Source organism: Notolepis coatsorum, assembly GCF_963971535.1.
Source record: "Notolepis coatsorum genome assembly, chromosome: 3".
Lineage (NCBI taxonomy): Eukaryota > Metazoa > Chordata > Actinopteri > Aulopiformes > Paralepididae > Notolepis > Notolepis coatsorum.
In genome coordinates, this window is record NC_140167.1 from 157,168,126 (window position 1) to 157,187,140 (window position 19,015).

The following is a 19,015-nucleotide window of genomic DNA, read 5'->3' on the forward strand; positions in this document are numbered from 1 at the left end:
TTGAACGGCCCTTCTAAGGTTTCTCTCCTCCACATTGCCTGTGGAGCTTTTTTTCCCTATTGTTAGGTTTTAGTGAGTTTTTCCTTACCTTCGCGTGGGGTATGTCTGGGAGTGCTTGCATTCTTTCATTTATTTGCATTCATCTAAAAAATGTTTGGACCCTATGGTGTTCTTGTTCTGTTCTTGACTTATTGTTATGTTGTCTTCTTGACTTGTTTAAAGAAGACCTGTACGGCCCATGGGGACATTAACGTGTGTTGTCGGGCCCTATAAATAAATTTGATTTGATTTGATTTCCGATGCAACCTTGCGAAACACTTGGCTAAAACATCTGATTTGTTGTTAAGATTCAGCCAGATTTTTTTTAACAACCAACCTCATGGATTCGGCCTTGACCTTTATTCTTTATTCTTGACCTTTATTCTTTATTATTGACCTTTATTCTTTATTCTTGACCTTTATTCTTGACCTTTATTCTTTATTATTGACCTTTATTCTTTATTCTTGACGTTTATTCTTTAGTCTTGACCTTTATTCTTGACCTTTATTCTTTATTCTTTATTCTTGACCTTTATTCTTGACCTTTATTCTTTATTCTTGACCTTTATTCTTTATTCTTGACCTTTATTCTTGACCTTTATTCTTTATTCTTGACCTTTCTTCTTTATTCTTGACCTTTATTCTTTATTCTTGAACCTGTGTGGCAGCGTCTCCCTACATTCATTAATTTGTGATGATCTACTTCAGCCAAAAGAAAAAGAAACATTCCACCACTTAACTCATTCTGCGCCACGGGTCGGGGCGCCAGAGGGTGCTATTACGCCAGAGCTGTAAGTCAATGGGGCGCTGTGTTCACTTGCGAGTGCTTAAAATATATCTTATATTATAGCTATGGGTCTAATACACCCGTCGACTGTCAGTGAGTTGCTTCCAGTCAACATGCACGAAACATCGGTACATTTCCATTTTATACAGTTTTGAATATGAGTATTGTTTTGGTGATTCTTAGTAATCCCAGGAAAAGACGCGATAATAGCCCTTTAGTGGAATACACTAAACACGTTGTAATTTTTTATTTCTAATCATCCTGAAATCAACGCTAGATCGTTATTATCCTTCCTCATGCAAGAATGAAAAGGGCCCTGGAGCACGGCGCTCCCCCGCCACCTCCTCCCACTCAACGGCACACAGCCACACACACACACACACACACACACACACACACACACACACACACACACACACACACACACACAGACACACAGACACACAGACACACAGACACACAGACACACAGACACACAGACACACAGACACACAGACACACACACAGACACACAGACACACATACACATACACATACACATACACATACACATACACATACACATACACACACACACACGCGCGCGCACGTTACACATGAATGGGCGGGCAGGGTTAGTGTACCATGCCATCGTTGTAAAGGCCTGCCTCGTCTGAGTATTTAAACCCCGCCCGCACGGCTCAGATCGGCCCTGAAAAGAAACTACACCATTTCTAATAGAGTGCAATACCTGCTGGAAGGCGTAGGCGGCGGTATTTGCCCTTTTGCAAGCTCAGACCCATTCCCAATGATAACATCAGGCTGGATGGATGAAAATGAATGGATATAGCTAATAAAAGAAATAGCGATTAAAACCCGACTATACTCGCGATTGGCGGTGGATGGTTGGCTAGTTAACCCGACTATACTCGTGACTGGCGTTGAATGAGTTAAACGTGCTATAGATAACATTCAGCCACTAGGTGTCGCACTAGAGCACCAGCGTGTCATTTATCCAATCAGGTCCATTCCACATGGGGAAATGAGAAGTAGGGAGGGGATACATCAACAAAATGTAAACAACAACATTCATAGCTTGTTAACTCATTCCCTGCCAACAACGATTTAATACGTGTTTGTCCGCCAATCGAATAACGCCCACCATGTATATATACGTTATTTGATCGTTATTTCTTTTATTCGCTATTTTCATTCATAAATCATCCAGGAAGGCTGTGTAACCATATGGAATGAGTCTGAGATAGCAAAAGTCCAATACCGCCGCCTGGTTGTATGTGGCCGATGAGTCTCTGTGTATGTGGCTGTGCGTCATTGAAATTCATCCGGGCGGAGTTTTCGAGTAGCCTGGACCGAGCGCTCTCCCCGATCGCATTGAATCATTTTCGGGACCACCGATTCATTATGCTGTGGTGGGCTATGTCGTGCCCCAAATGGACATACGATCTACCGGATGGCAATCAAATAATTGGAATATTCTTTTTGTAAGAATAAGGTAAGAGCAATTTAACGTAAATTTCAGCTTGATCGTGCCTTGTTTTCATAGCCATCGCCCTGATCAGCATAAGCTGTTGTACTAACGAATGCCGTTATTGACAATCAATTAATCAGAACCCCCCCCCCCCCCCCTTTCATGCATGCATTCATGATGGAACATAATATACCGATCATATGCATTTTCATTTAGCGTGTATAGGGACGAAATGCCAATGGATTAAGTATAATATGCGTCGCAGCCTATTACTAGCCTCCCAGGAATTACCCTAAACCGCTCTAAAACCATTCACCACGGTATAAAATGGGAATGTATGGATGGAATTTTTTTTTCTTTTTCACATCTTGAACAATAGATACTCGATGCCAAATGGGCCATATTATTGCATCCATAGCTATAATATATATATAGTTATAGCCCTGCAAACAAGGTGAGCGACTCCATAGGTTTAATGCGTTGGCAGCACATAGTCATATCCCGTTCCCAACGTGGCGGTCAATGAGTTAATCTAATAATTATAATGATTTTAAAAATAAGTTTGCTGTGGGTGTTTGGATGTTTGCTGTGACGTCATCATTGGGGAGTCAGTTTTACACAGACTATCTACGTTAAAACAATGTTTTTATTGCAATTTTTTTCTTTTACACAAACATACATATATACAGAAAATAGCACATGACAAAAATAAAAAGACACCCTCCAATCCCCTCCCTTCCCTAATTATAATACAATTGACATTTCCGCAGACATACTACAATAGAAATAATTATTGTTAATGTTAATTTATAAAGGGGAACTATCCTGTAAACGGCATTCCTCAGCATCCAGTACCCTTCCCCAGCTCTATGGATTCACATCAACAGTATCCACGTATCCAACTCTCAATGTTTGAGATTTCTCACCCGCCTAAGTGGCAGCCTGTGTGGCATTTGGCACCCGTCCACACAGTGGTAGGAGCCCAGCCTTAAAATGTCCCAAGATCCTGAGATAGACCATGTTGCTTTTCAGTACCTGATTAGAAATATAGAACAATGATTTTTTTTTTTTTTTTTTTTTTTTTTTTTCTCCAAACCTTTCCGTGGTGTTCCATAGACTCACTGGAACTGTGCAAAAGTCCCCACATAGTGAAAGAAACATCCAAATAGCTCCCCTTTAAATTACCTACCAGAAACCACAGAAATATCAACACAAAAAAAAATTTAAAAATAAACCCATATAAAAATACAATAAAAAAAACTAATAAAATACCATTAAAAAAAATAAAAAATAAAGATAAAAATAAACAACTGTTCTTCGGCTTCTCCACCTCCATCCACCTTTCTTTTTTTTCTCTTTTTTTTTCTTTCTCTTTTTTCCCCTAAACCTTTCTCCCATTTTCCCTTTCCTTTCCTTTCCCTTACCTTTCATGTTTCCTATCTCTCCTTTAGATTCTTACATTTTCCAGGAAGTGTATAAACGATGTCCATGTCCTTTCAAATTGTTCTGTTTTTCCCTTCTGTATGTATGTTAGTTTCTCCATTGCTAAGTTCTCTGACACTTCCTTTAACCATTGTTTAGCCCCTGGTCTCTGTATCTCCTTCCAGGTTAGAGCTATCACTTTCTTGGCCTGTAGCAAACAAAAATTTATCAATTTCCTCTTTCTAATATAAGCAGGGAACTTCTCCGGGTATAAGTGTAGTATACATAACTTAGGATCGGTCGGGATTTCTATCTCTGTCATCTCCGATATGAGTTCCAATATCTCCTTCCAATATTCCTGTATCTTCTCACATTCCCACATACAGTGGTATAGAGTCCCTATCTCTACCCCACACCTAGTACATTCATCCGGGATCACAGGATAAAATTTGTGTAATTTCTCTGGTGTCATATCCACTTATATTGTAGGAGTTTACATCTGGTATTAATTGAAAGTGTCTGTGACATCTCACATGCTTGTTCCCAGTCCTCTTCTGCTATTTCTACCCCCATGTCCCTCTCCCATGCCCGCAAACTGCTCAAAGAGCTCTCATCCGATCCTGATAACAACACATCATAAAACTTGGATAATTGTCCTCTTCCCACCATATTGTTCCTAGTAAGTCTTTCTATTATGGATGTGGGTGGTTCCTCTGTGCCCCTGTTCTTTGAGACTATGTACCTCCTGATTTGAAAGTATTTAAATCTATGTGATCTTGGGATTTCAAATCTGTTCGAAGGTCATCAATTCCCCCTCTTTGTATACGTTTTAATCTTACCCAAACCCCTTTCTGCCCAATTTTTGAATCCCCCATCATTCCTTCCCGGTTTAAATTCCTCATTCCCCCAGATTGGTGTATACCCCGATAATGTATCTCTTCTACCTAAGTGTAAATGCGCCTTGTGCCAGATCCTTACTGTATTTTTGAGGAACGGGTTCTTTGTACTTTTTATCAACAAGCTACTCTGTCGTGAATATATATATATGCGTCTAGTGTTATCTTTGTCTCTTCTTTTTCTATCTCCATCCAAGCCGGTATATCTGTCTGTTGAAAGTAAAACATTGCTGTCCTGAGCTGTGCCCCCCAGTAATAAAGCCTCATATCTGGAAGTCTAAGCCCTCCTCTGTCATACGGGAGGTAAAGGAGTGTCAGTCTCAACCTGGGTTTTTTATTGTTCCATATGAAACGTGTGAACATCGTTTTCAATCTCTGAAAGAAGGTTTCAGGTAAGGGCATTGGGATTGACTGGAATAAGTATAGGAATTTAGGCAATATAGTCATTTTAATAACATTCACTCTGCCTATCATTGATATTGGTAATTTGCTCCATCTTTCAAGGCTATTTTCTACATCTGTCATTATTGGATCGTAATTACTCTGTACTAAGTCTTTAATCTCCGGGGTTATCTTTATCCCCAAGTATGTAAACCCCTTGGGGGAGCTCGCAAACTGCGTGTGCACCGGTGCTTTCTCCCTTTCTCTTTCATTAAGTAACATAAGTGCGCTTTTATTTTGATTCGTCTTATATCCTGAAAATACTCCAAATTTCTCTAGTATTTCATTCGCATTTCTAATTGAGGTATCCAATTTAGTTAAGTATAGTATTATATCGTCCGCGAAAAGCGAAAGGCGATGCTCCATACCCCCTATTCTCATCCCCGTGATTCCCGGGTCCTGTCTAATCGTCATCGCTAATGGTTCGATTGCGAACAAAAATAGCAACGGAGAAATCGGACATCCCTGTCTGGTAGATCTCTGTAGTTTAAACAGCGTCGATATTTGGTTGTTTGTAGTTATTTCGACAATTGTCTGTGTATAGAATCCTGATCCATTTTATATATCCTTCTCCAAACCCGAACCTTTTATGTGTTTCAAACAGATATCGCCATTCAATCCTGTCAAATGCCTTTTCGGCGTCCAATGACAGAACTGCGTGGTCTTTTTCGTTTTTCTTAGTGTGAAGAACATTTAGTAATCTCCTAATGTTATGAAATCCGTGTCTTCCCAATACAAATCCGTTCTGGTCATTTTTTATCAGATGTGGAATCGACTTCTCTATGCGTCTAGCTAGCGCCTTACATCAAATCTTCATATCACAGGACATGAGGGACACAGGACGATATGAAGTTGTGTCCAAGGGTGGTTTTCCCGGTTTCTTAAGTACCGAAATCATCGCCGACCTTAAGGATGGAGGCAAAGTCCCCTCCTCATATGCTTCATTGAACATTTCCAGTAGGTGGGGTAGCAGTTTCCCTGTGAATCTCTTGTATATTTCTGTTGGTATCCCATCTGGGCCCGCCACCTTCCCGCTATTCATAACCGTAAGCGCCTCGTTTAATTCTTCTATTGTTAGCACTTGGTCAAACTGTTTCTGTTCCTCTTTCGTTATTTTTGGGAATTCTAACTTGTCCAGGAATTCATTTTGTTGCTCTGTGTCCTTTGGGTATTCTGATTTATATAACTTTTCATAATAATCCTTAAAGGCCTTATTTATTTCTATTGGGTCATTTGTTTCAACCCCATTCCCTAGTTTGATCGTATTTATCATTCTTTCCGTTTGTGCCTTTCTAATTCTCCACGCCAGTATCTTGCCTGCTTTTTCCCCTAAATAAAACAAACAAACAAACAAATCCCCTGCACCTTCCCTCATCCTTTCCCTATCCTTCTTTTATCTTTCCCTCGTCCTTCCCTCATCCTACCCTTATCCTTTCCGACCCTCATCCTCCCCTCATCCTTCTTTATCCTTCCCTCATCCTTCCCTCATCCTTCTTTTATCCTCCCCTCATCCTTCTTTATCCTTCCCTCATCCTTATTTTATCCTTCCCTCATCCTCCCCTCATCATTCCCTCATCCTTCTTTTATCCTTCCCTCATCCTTCTTTTATCCTCCCCTCATCCTTCTTGTATCCTCCCCTCATCCTGCTTTTATCCTCCCCTCATCCTTCTTTTATCCTCCCCCCATCCTTCTTTTATCCTCCCATCATCCTCACCTCATCCTTCTTTTATCCTCCCCCATCCTTCTTTTATCCTCCCATCATCCTCCCCTCATCCTTCTTTTATCCTCCCCCCCATCCTCCCCTCATCCTTCTTTTATCCTCCCCCATCCTTCTTTTATCCTCCCATCATCCTCCCCTCATCCTTCTTTCATCCTCCCCCCATCCTCCCCTCATCCTTTTATCCTCCCCTCATCCTCCCCTCATCCTTCTTTTATCCTCCCCCATCCTTCTTTCATCCTTCCCTCATCCTCCCCTCATCCTTCTTTTATCCTCCCCTCATACTTCTTTTATCCTCCCCTCATCTTCCCCTCATCCTTCTTTTATCCTCCCCCCATCCTCCCCTCATCCTTCTTTTATCCTCCCCCCATCCTCCCCCCATCCTTCTTTTATCCTCCCCCCATCCTCCCCTCATCCTTCTTTTATCCTCCCCCCATCCTCCCCTCAGGCTCATCCTTCTTTTATCCTCCCCTCATCCTTCCCTCATCCAGACAAAGACTAGGCCCATTCTACACACGTCCCCCGGTCAGCCCGGACTCACGTCTCTCTCATCCCGCCTTCTTCTCTCCCTCCACAGTGGGATGACGCCTCAACGGCTGTCACCTCTAGCCTCCCCCCCGCGGCCTCGTCCTCAGCGTCCCGTGTCCTCCTCCTCCTCCTGAGTCCCCCTCGCCGCCCCGCCCCGTCCTGCCTCCCGTCCCGCGTGTCCCGCCCGCCTGGTCGACGTCTCTGGGGGGCGATGAGGCGGTTCGTCTACTGCAAGGTGGTCCTGACCACCTCGCTCGTCTGGGTGCTGGTGGACGTCTTCCTGCTGCTCTACTTCAGCGAGTGCAACAAATGTGACGACAGGAAGGACCACTCGCTGCTGCCCGCGCTCAGAGGTGAGCCTCACTTTGCTTCTATTCGTCATGTATACTGTAAATCAAATAAAGTTTATTTGTAAGGCCCGACAACACACATTAATGTCTCCATGGGACGACCACGTCTTCTTTAAACAAGTCAAGAATAAACATCACAATAAATCAAGATCAAAACAAAAAACACCATGAAATCCAAAATAAAATGTAAAATAAATAAATGCAACGCTCCCAGACATACCCCACGCGAAAACTCACTAAAAACCTACAGTAGCAATAGGAAAAAAGCACCACAGGCAATGTGGAGGGGAGAAACCTTAGAAAGTTAGAAGGGCCGTTCAAGGGGGGATCTCCCTTCTTAGATGTCGGTGATAGTAGTGTCGCTATAAAACAGGCGAAACAGTTGGTAAGTATGTACATATATACGTGTAATGAAACACAAATATACATGCAATAGCTACTGGGGTACATAAGAACATTTTGAACATAAAGTACATGTACATTACAGTGAAATGCTTGGTTCTGTATGAGCCCCCTGAGATTGTGCTTCATACAGTAAAAAAAAAAGTAAGTAAAATAGGAATAAAGTCCCAACACTATACAAATATACAATATAGAGACTCTGGTGACGGAGATGTGATCAGATGTGGTATTCCTCTGGCTTCTAGAGAGGGGCCTCGACAGTGGCTCAGTAGGTACAGCAGTCATCTGGTAATCCATAGGTTCCCGGTTAGATATTGTGCATAGACTCTGTAATGCTGTCAAAACAGTAACCTCTAAGCAAAATAGCTATGCTTGGTGTTGCACTTTGTTTACATTTGTTGTTGATTGGTTGGAGCTCTCTTAGCAGAGCCAGCAGTAGCAGCCCCCCCCCCCCCCCCCCCCCTCTACGGCTGCACAGAGCGACTCAGACACCGTGAAATTAAAACGTTTAACTTCTTTCAAATGGTTTTTCGGTTCTTATTTATAAAAGGGACAAAAAGATATGGGCGGAACAATACTATCATATTTATTCAATGTGTTGAGGATAAATAATATGAGTTAGTTCACTTCCTCTCTGGGCAGAGATGTCTGACGGTGGAACTCTCTGCGTAGGAGAATGTTCCCTTGATGAACACGTCTCTGGTAAGCAGGCTTCAAATTTGATTTGATTTGAAATCTTTATTTCGAACATGTAAATAAATACAAACAAATAAATAACTAAACAAAAGCAAAACATAACTCAATTTACTTGTTCGAAAAGGAGTAGGAAGAAGTATACACTTATTTAATCTTACCCCTTTTCCACTACTCAAATGAGTGTACTAATTTAAAACATTTCAAAACAAATATATATATATGCAAAACAAAAAAACAAAAGATATATATGTAAAACACGAAAGAAATAAAATTAAAATGTAAACACCCGTGAATATCAAGTCCCTTCTGTACACCTCGTGAACATCATTTCCTTATGAATAAGTTTGAATTGTTTCATATTTGGACATTGCTTTAGCACCACATTCAGACTGTTCCACAGTTTCATTCCACATTATTGAGATGCAGTGTGAAATGGGTTAAGATAAGATAAGATATTCCTCTATTGATCCCCTTGGGGAAATTCAGGCATCATAGCAGCATGGGGGAGGGGGGAGGGGAGGTACAGGTAGTAGAAGACATCATACAGGTCGTAAAATTATCGTACAGTGGAGAAGTAAAAAAAGATTATAATAATAGAATAAAAAAAAAACAGGCAGTGTAAACAATATAACAATATAATTAACTCTGGGCATGCGCATAAGGGCAAGTAGGCAGTGTAAAAAGGTCAAGGTGCAAGATGAGGGTATGTATGCTGTTATGTACCATGAGCTTGATCACTCCTGTGTCACTGGGCATGCAGGTGAGGGCTGCTAATTAGCTAATTGCTGCTGATTGGTTACCTGCTGGCAGGTTAAAACCAGTCCCTGAGACACACATGCACTCTGACTGTGGCTAGAGGAGTGTGTGAAAACCGAGACTTGTCACGTTCTCCCATTCTTTGTTCTTTAGTTTGTACTAGTAATTCATTGTTAGAGTAGTCTTTTGGGTTAAATACGGGTTTTGGTGTCGGTTTGCACATAGGTTGCGTCCCTTTGAGCCAGGGTCGTAACAATGCCCTCTCTAATTATATTTGCCCTACAATAAAGTTACCATATATATATAATCTAATAATTTAAAATCAAATCTAATATATATAATCTAAAAATGCTAAATAAAATGCTAAATATATGCTCTGATGAAGTAAGTATACAGTATACACATAAGGTGCAGTATGCATAAGGTATGTAGCCATGATATACTTCATACGTTATATGTTGTCCGTTTAGGTGGGAATCAGACACACTCAGTGATAGAAGTTCCTAGTAGTTGGATGTCTGGCAGCGGTCCCTGCCCACTGTTGTGTGGAGCCTGATGGCCGCTGGTATGAACAGTGGGCCTTCCTGGTTGCTATTATAGGAAACTGGTGTCTGGGGGCTGGAACCTCCAGGTAGGATATTAAGCTACACCAAGGCTCACAAAAATGAGGCTGATTAGCATGTGATTAGCATCGCAAAAGACTTGTGTCGCACGGGAGTTACTTAACGCTTTTAGACAAATTAAAATGTGTTGAATAGTTGCACGAACGTGATTCTCTGCTGATGGTTATGTCACTCCACGCTGAATGTGGTGGTGGGGGGAATCAAAATGAGGTTCACATTATTCACTGTGAAAGAAAGGCTTAGAGCACTGCCTGCCTGTCGTCCATTCAGTTTAAACAGGGAATTCCACTCTGGGTCTTTCTGCTTTACTGCAGAGTAAAATAAGCTCGCAGTCAGCTCTGTGCATATTGTCAGGCCAGAGAGTAGATTACATTAAATCAAATCATCAAATGTACAGAGCTTTGGGGACAGAGCTTTCAGTGTGGCAGCTCCCACCCTCTGGAACTCCCTCCCCGCAGAACTCCTGTCCACTATGTTTGTTACTTTTGTTTTCTGTTTTCCCCCCTATGTAAAGCGACCTTGGGTCTTTTGAAAGGCGCTATATAAAACCAAGTTATTATTATTATTATACAGCAAAAGTGCACTACTGAGTAATGGTGCTAATCAGATGTATCGATGACGTTTCAGGTGTAAATAATATATGTTTTTAATTGTATTTGGTGTATTTTGTGTCTGGAAAAGGTTTGTTTACGTTGGTAAACAGACCTAGATTCCTATTGACAACGGATCAAGGAAGTTCCAAAAAGCACATGTTCCATGTACAGATCAAACTATTCAAGATTTTATGTAATAAATATATAAAAAAAAATGTAAAGGTCCAGATTGAGACTTTAACCCTTTCACTACCACACTACCAAAATGTTAACCCTTTCACTGCGGCAATACAGAAGGTTATGACAAAGGGTTAACCCTTTCATAACCACACTACAGAAGGTTTGTGTTTAATTAAAGTAACATAAAATATAGTCCCTGGCAACATACAACAAAATTTCATGGGCATAGATGGGGGTTATAATCTAAGAGGGACATTTTATTTAAAACAACCTATTGTCCGTACAACTCTCAAAAGCAAGTGCTTCTCAGTTTGTGGGGTATCCATTTGGAATGGCCTTGATGTAGCAATAAAAACAAGTAATACTATTGAAATGTTTAAATGCAGATATAAACAGGAATTCTTGGACAAGTATAAGTTAGAGGAGCTTGAAAATAACGTCAACTAGTATTTTTGTAATTATTTATTTATATTTTGTTGTAGTGGATAGGTATATTATTTTTTGATATTGATAAATAACTTATTACATATTAATATGATAGTGTAAGGAAGGGGCAGGACCAGATAAGCTTTGCTTCTTTCTGTCCCTTCTCGAACAAAACCATTTGTCTTGAGCTATGTTTATTATAGCTTCCATGTCTAGGAAGATATATATATATATATATATATACAGTATATATATATATATTTTTTTTTAGTTTGTTATTTTTGGTTATTACAAATTTGCGTGTTTATGGTTGTTCGAGATAAATAAATATCAAATCAACCCTTTCACTACCACACTACAGACGGTCTGTAGTGTGGTAGTGAAAGGGTTAACCTTCTGCAGTGTGGTTGTGAAAGGGTTAACCCTTTGTCGTGCGGCAGTGAAAGGGTTAGACTTACTATCTCCTATTGATGATCTCATATCGATGATCTCATATTGATGATTACTGTCCTTCTGTCCTTGGACACAGCGTTTGAATCTTGTACTATAATGCATGTCTGAATCCTCAAGCTCCTTATGGAATCACCAGGCTGGGGCCTCCATACGTATACAGTTTGACTTTACAATGGACATCACTTTAGACTCACTCGCGTCTCATCTGGACGCTCATCACCATGTTGATAATGGCCGTTTAAAGAATGTCTGGCTCCTCAGTGCTGGTCAGTTCTGTCCAGTTTGATCCACAGACACTTTATGGTCCAGCCAACCCGCTGTCCATATGTTCATATAGCCTTTTTACGACCAACACAAAACATGATGAGTCTTTCTTTGATACGTGAATTTAAATCTGTCTAAACGGGCATCTTGAGATATGTAACGGGCAGCAATACATACGTTTATAATAAAAATCTCACTGCAGACAAATCATTGATTTTGATGCATCAATTATGCATCGGCCTGTGTAACCACAGGATCTGGGCTACTGTGTAAATATTATGCCTGGATGTCACGGTATACAGACGGAGAGGTACGAGGGGAACATGATCAGAACAGGAAGAGGAGCTCACGACCCAAGGTAGTACACATAGAAGTACACAGAGACGTACACAGAGAAGTACACAGAGAAATACACAGAGTACACAGATCAGTACACAGAGTACACAGGACAGTACACAGAGTACACAGAGCAGACCACAGAGAAGTACATGTAGTACACAGAGAAGTACACAGACCAGTACACAGAGTACACTGAGCAGTACACAGAGCAGTACACAGAGTACACAGAGAAGTACACAGAGCAGTACACATAGTACACAGAGCAGTACACAGAGCAGTACACAGAGTACACAGAGTACGATGAATTGAAAATGGGGGACCCTGATGTAAACAAGACAAAAGTATTTCTCTGGTCTGCATCCCCTTAACAATTGTATGTATTGAGCTGTACTGTACTGTACCCATTCTGCAATCTGTTAATAAAGTTTTCAATCAATCAATCAAACAGAGCAGTACACAGAGCAGTACACAGAGTACACAGAGCAGTACACAGCAGTACACAGAGCAGTACACAGAGTACACAGAGCAGTACATAGAGTACACAGAGCAGTACACAGAGCAGTACACAGAGCAATACACAGCAGTACACAGAGAAGTACACAGAGCAATACACAGCAGTACACAGAGTACACAGAGCAGTACACAGAGTACACATAGCAGTACACAGAGCAGTACACAGAGTACACAGAACAGTACACAGAGCAGTACACAGAGCAGTACACATGAAGTGTTGTAACGGTACAGGACAGTACATATAGGTCAGGGGTGGCCAACCAGTCAGAGACTAAGAGCCACAAAAATGACTGTGGTACCACAAAGAGCCACAGCGTTTCTCAACCTTTTTTTTCAGTCACAGCACCCTTCATGTGTTTATAGGTCTCACCCTCTGGCCTCTGAAGTTGCTAATGTCTTGCTAATGTCTTTTTTATTTGGGCCTCACAGGGTAAAAAGTACCCTGTAAGACCCACGGTTGCAAAATTACAAAATCACTTTTAGCAATTTAAAAAAAGAATGTTTATTTAAAAAATGTTAAGCACATGTATAGTCAAGTGGTCCTGTTGTTCAGCCTCACAATGCTATTTGATAGTAAATGTGTTTATATGTCCCACCCTCTGGCCTCTGAAGCTGCTAATGTCTTTTTAATTTGGGCCTCACAGGGTTAACCTCTTAAGCCCGAGATATACAGTAAAATTGTATATTTTCAGCATTAGGTTTGTTTACCAATTATTACTGTTATTAGTGAAATATAAGATTATAGAAATCTAAGGGCATTGAGTTGGAAACCGGCGCATATTCAGGGCTGTACGCTAAGCTTTTTCACTAGGGGCACACTTGCCCCTAAATGAGAAATTTAGGGGCAAAGAATATATTTTAGGGGCACATTTTTAAATAAGTATTTTACCATTATAGTAGGGCTGGGCGATATGGCCTCTAAATGATATCGCGATATTTTGACATTTCCTCTAAAGCACTTAAAAATGCTTGATTTAACCCTTTGATGCATACAGTCACGCCAATATGATGATTATAATAAGTCCCTGCAACATATGTTTGCATTATTAAACCATGAAGATGCTTTAAAAAATAATTTAATGAAAATGTACTAAGAGTAGTCTACTGACACACTAATAAAAAAAAATATTTACATCTAAGACAATTTATATAAAAACTCTTGGGTGCCTTTTACACAGTACTGTGTTTTCTATCCACTTTAGCCAAACACACACACACATATATATATATACACACACACTACTGTGAGAAAATAATAATCACACAGACGTAATGATTTTAGAATATTTCAGATAATGAAATTAAATATTTATATCATCAACTATCCAGTTAGTATTTATACTGTGTGTAACATTTGGCTACTTTAAATCATTGAATGTAGAGAGAGAGCAAGAGAGAGAGAGAGAGAGAGAGAGAGAGAGAGAGAGAGAGAGAGAGAGAGAGAGAGAGAGAGAGAGAGAGAGAGAGAGAGAGAGAGAGAGAGAGAGAGAGAGAGAGAGAGAGAGAGAGGGGGCGAGAACGAACAAGAGAGCCAGCCCCCCCCCTTCGGGTTTTGTTCTAGGTTTGCGTTTTGATCGTCTAAGCTGCCGTAGGTGATGACATCACACTCGAATGTAAACAGGAAGAGATGGAGATGCCTGGAGACACACGGAGATGGAAATTGAATGATATACAGAAATGAATAACCAATAAATATGAAGTTATGTTTAAACTTCTGTTGTCAAGCGTTGTCAATATAACCCACCCCCTTTCCTCACGAATGGAACTAGTCTTGTGGAGTCCGCTTTGACCGTTTTCCAGGGTTAGCAGAGATCGCTAGTTAGCTTAGCATAATCCTAATGGATACCTTGGTTAGCAGCTACCGTTAGCTCATTGCTCGTGTCAATTAAATTGCATGTTATTAAAGGTCCGCGCTGGTCTGTCTAATGAAATTACAACCGCAACATTATATTGCACTGTACAGCCCTGGTTGTAGGCTAATGTTTTACTACAATTTGTATGGATTAATTTAGGAGTGAAATGCGAATGAAGGGTTGAAATCACCACTCGCAAGCTTGCCCCCAGATATTATTTTAAACTCGCACGGACCAAATTAGGGGGCAATTTGCGATCATATCATCGCAATGTACAGCCCTGATATTGACAGGAGGAAGTGGCACAGCCAAAAGTGAGTGTAGTCTTTTGAAGGAAGAGACTCAGGGCTTTCGAATAAAAAAAAACTACCCTACCCAGCCCCTGTTAATCATCTGACTTCTGGATTTACTTTTTTATTTCTCTTATTTTTTGGGATTATCTCCCACAAACCTGAACGTTATTGCCATAAAACAGAACACAGTTAGTTTCTCTACCTTTCTGTGAACGTCTTGCAAAAAACGGTGTTGCAATACGATGAAAAATGGTGGAGAAATTTACATTATAAAAAAGATGGCAGAATTCAGTACTGTATCTACAAAACCTTCTGTTTAATCATCTTCCCTTTATTTATTTGCTTCGATTTTTCAGGTCTGGTCAATTTTTAGCATGGTGTTATTTACAGTCAAAGAGATTTTATTTTTTAAATAGAATTGATATTCTCCTTTGGTTCATTACAATTTACTCGAGCCTAGTAACAGACAAACTATTTCTGACACTGATCCATATATGTCCCTAGATTCAGATACCAAGAACATGCAAATTGACCATTTGAAAAAAAAATGTATATGTTTATTCTATGTCCTTATGGAATGAGTGACATCATTTTTTTTTAAGTAAAAAAAAAAAAAATATATATATTATAATTTTTTATTTATTATTATTATTTTTTATGGATGGAAGAGCCGCACATTGACGGGCAAAGAGCCGCATGCGGCTCGCGAGCCGCGGGTTGGCCACCCCTGATATAGGGCATACATACCCTCATGTGCACTTTGTTTACACTGTTTATTTTTCTCATATTGTTATTGCCTATATTTATGTCTTTCTACCATTACCCTCCACGTATCTGTACCCCCCCCCCCCCCTCCCGCATGCTGCTGTGATGCCAGGATTTCCCCAAAGGGATCAATACGGGAATATCTTATCTTATCTTATCTTAATTCTTCTTCCTAGTTGTTCCTGGTTCACCGTGCAACCTTGGTTTAACCCTTTCACTACCACACTAGAGAAGGTTAACCTTTCACTACCACACTACAGACGGTCAACCGTCTCTTCTGTAGTGTGGTAGTGAAAGGGTTAACCGTCTGCAGTGTGGTAGTGAAAGGGTTAACCTTCTGTATTGTCGCAGTGAAAGGGTTAAAGGCAAAGTTGCGACACATTTTCTCCAGTTGCACAGTTTGACTGAACATCATATCAGACACGATTATATAACGAGAACTCTGCAGCCAGTGGCTTGTTGTTGTGATCCGTGAGAGGAAGAAGAAGAAGGAGCAGATTCAAGTGAAGTAGATGCAGGAGACAGATCCCAGGTCAGTTCTAGAGGAGCCACTAGAGACGACGCAGAAGCACCTCGTACACAGTGAGACACTTGGTGATTCAGACACCCTTTCATTTCAGACGTTTCAACATTTCTGTTTGCCCTTGGCCATTCAACCAGTAGCAGTAGAAAGCATATATATATTATATATATATTGCAACAATCAGAATAACCCTTTCACTACCACACTACAGAAGGTTCACCTTTCACTTAGTGCTGTGAGTCGATTAAAAAAATGTATATCATTAATTACAGGATTTGTAATTAATTAATCAAATTAATCGCATTTTAATCGCATAACCATTTTATGCCTGATATTCTATATTCTCTAATCATTTCAAATAGCATGTGTGGTAGTGAAAGGGTTAACCTTCTGTAGTGTGGTAGTGAAATGGTTAACCTTCTGTAGTGTGGCAGTGAAAGGGTTAACCTTCTGTAGTGTGGTAGTGAAAGGGTTAACCTTCTGTAGTGTAGTAGTGAACGGGTTAACCTTCTGTAGTGTGGTAGTTAAAGGGTTAACCTTGTGTAGTGTGGTAGTGAAAGCTTAACCGTCTGTAGTGTGGTAGTGAAAGGGTTAACGATAGGTTATAACTATAACCAAGTTCTGTGAGTAATGGTGACGCTCAGCGTCATGACTGCACTATACTTCACTCGTGCACGTGCACTGAATAAAAAATTCCACAATGTACCTTTACATCCCAACATTCGTCTGGCCACACCCCTATCAGCTTACCTTCATAAGCAGGTGTGGTCACCTACTCGCCTCCTTCCCAAGCTTTCACCACAAGGTGAGATCAATTCGTCTTTAATTCATCCGGACCAAACAGGCTTCATAAGAGGCCGCCTGATCACTGATAACATAAGACGATTACTACACGTACTAGATGCTAACAAGGAAGACAACACACCTAAGGCGATGCTGTCCCTGGATGCAATGAAAGCTTTTGACAGGTTGGAATGGTCGTATCTATGGGCAGTGTTAGAAAGGATGGGGTTAGGAAAAGGATTCATTGATATGATTAAAGTATTATACAAAGACCCATCGGCCATGATTACAACGGGTACAATCACCTCCGAAATCTTTCCAGTATCACGGTCTTCCAGACAGGGTTGCCCCCTTAGTCCCGGACTATTCGATCTATCATTAGAGCCTTTAGCACAATATATAAGACAATCCCAATCCATAGAACCAATCGTAATCAAGGGCACACAACACAAAATTAGTTTATATGCGGACGACGTAATACTGTTCATGCAAAACCCCAACACCGCATTGCCTCATCTTCTCAAGTTGATTGAGGACTTTGGAGATTTATCGGGATTTAGGATAAATTGGCCGAAGTCGGCCTTCCTCCCACTTAACGCCCCTGCAAAAAGAAATATAACCCTCCCAGAAGAGATACCGATGGTAAAACACTTTAGATGTTTGGGAGTTGAAATATTCCCTACCATAAGCCAAACGGTGAAGCACAATTACATAAAAATCCAAAACAAAATCAAATACGACCTTGTCAGGTGGTCAAAACTTAAAAACTCAGTACAAGCACGGATATCAATAATTAAGATGGACGTCCTACCTAGAATCAACTTCTTCAGCTCAATGCTACCGTTACCCCCTCCAAAGGGTTACTGGAAAGAATTACACTCCTCCACATACAAATTTATTTGGAATAACAAACCACCACGTATAAAAAGATCCGCCGCACAGAGAAACAAAGCAGACGGTGGTATGGCATTTCCAGATTTCCACCACTATTTTAAGGCATACACTTTAAGACCACTGACAACATGGTTTGATCCCCAAGCATCAGTATCCTGGAGAAATTTAGAAGAAAATATAGTAGCTCCACATAGGCTGAAGGACATAGTGTACACCAAATTATCAATTAAGCAATGCGAACGGAAATTTGGCCCCATAATCACTCATGCAATCCGGATATGGCGTGAAACACAAAAAAAAGACTCCAATCCCACATAAATGGCATAATCATACTCCCTTATTCAATAACAATGCACTCTTGATTGGAAAACAACCTATAAGATTCCATAGATGGGAAAAGCAAGGCATACACACATTAGGAGACGTTTTCAACAAACAGGGTTTTTGTAGTTTTGATGAGATATGCAAAACATTTAATCTCACCAAGTCCTCATATTATTTTTACACACAGTTATTGGCATGTTTGAAGGCTCACGGTGTTCCATTAAGGATACCAATTGTACACCACAGATACCACAAATTCTTCTATGAAAGAGAGACATCGAGAGGTTTTGTTTCAGATTTTTATCATCAATTACTAACGGCCTCGTATGAAACCCTACATCTAGACTCAGTCTGGAGGAGGGATATACCAGACCTGGAGATAGACTTTGACTGGCAAGAAGCCTGGGCAAATGTACGCCTTGCATCAAGGAACCCGGACCATCAACAAATCAATCTTAACTATATTCACAGGACATACTTAACTCCTATAAGACTGAACAAAATGGGTCTTAAACAAGACTCCAAATGCTCCTTATGTACAAATGGGGACGAAGGGACATTTATGCACATGTACTGGGACTGCCCACCAGTTAAGATATTTTGGAAAGAAGTGACCCAGCAATTGTCAAATCTCTTAACTCTGGATATACCTGTACACCCCTCTGTATTACTGCTGAATGATGTCTT

At 40.5% G+C, this 19,015-nt stretch overlaps 1 protein-coding gene across 1 annotated transcript in view; it reads left to right on the forward strand.

Annotated features, from left to right (window-relative positions):
- Positions 1 to 7,509: 7,509 nt before the first annotated feature.
- Positions 7,510 to 19,015, forward strand: part of galnt13 (polypeptide N-acetylgalactosaminyltransferase 13) — a gene marked incomplete at both ends in the record, with an annotated part of 244,921 nt that continues 233,415 nt past the window's right edge. Inside the window, 1 exon segment of the mRNA XM_084310931.1 lies at positions 7,510 to 7,651. Coding sequence (XP_084167057.1) covers positions 7,510 to 7,651 — 142 coding nt within the window.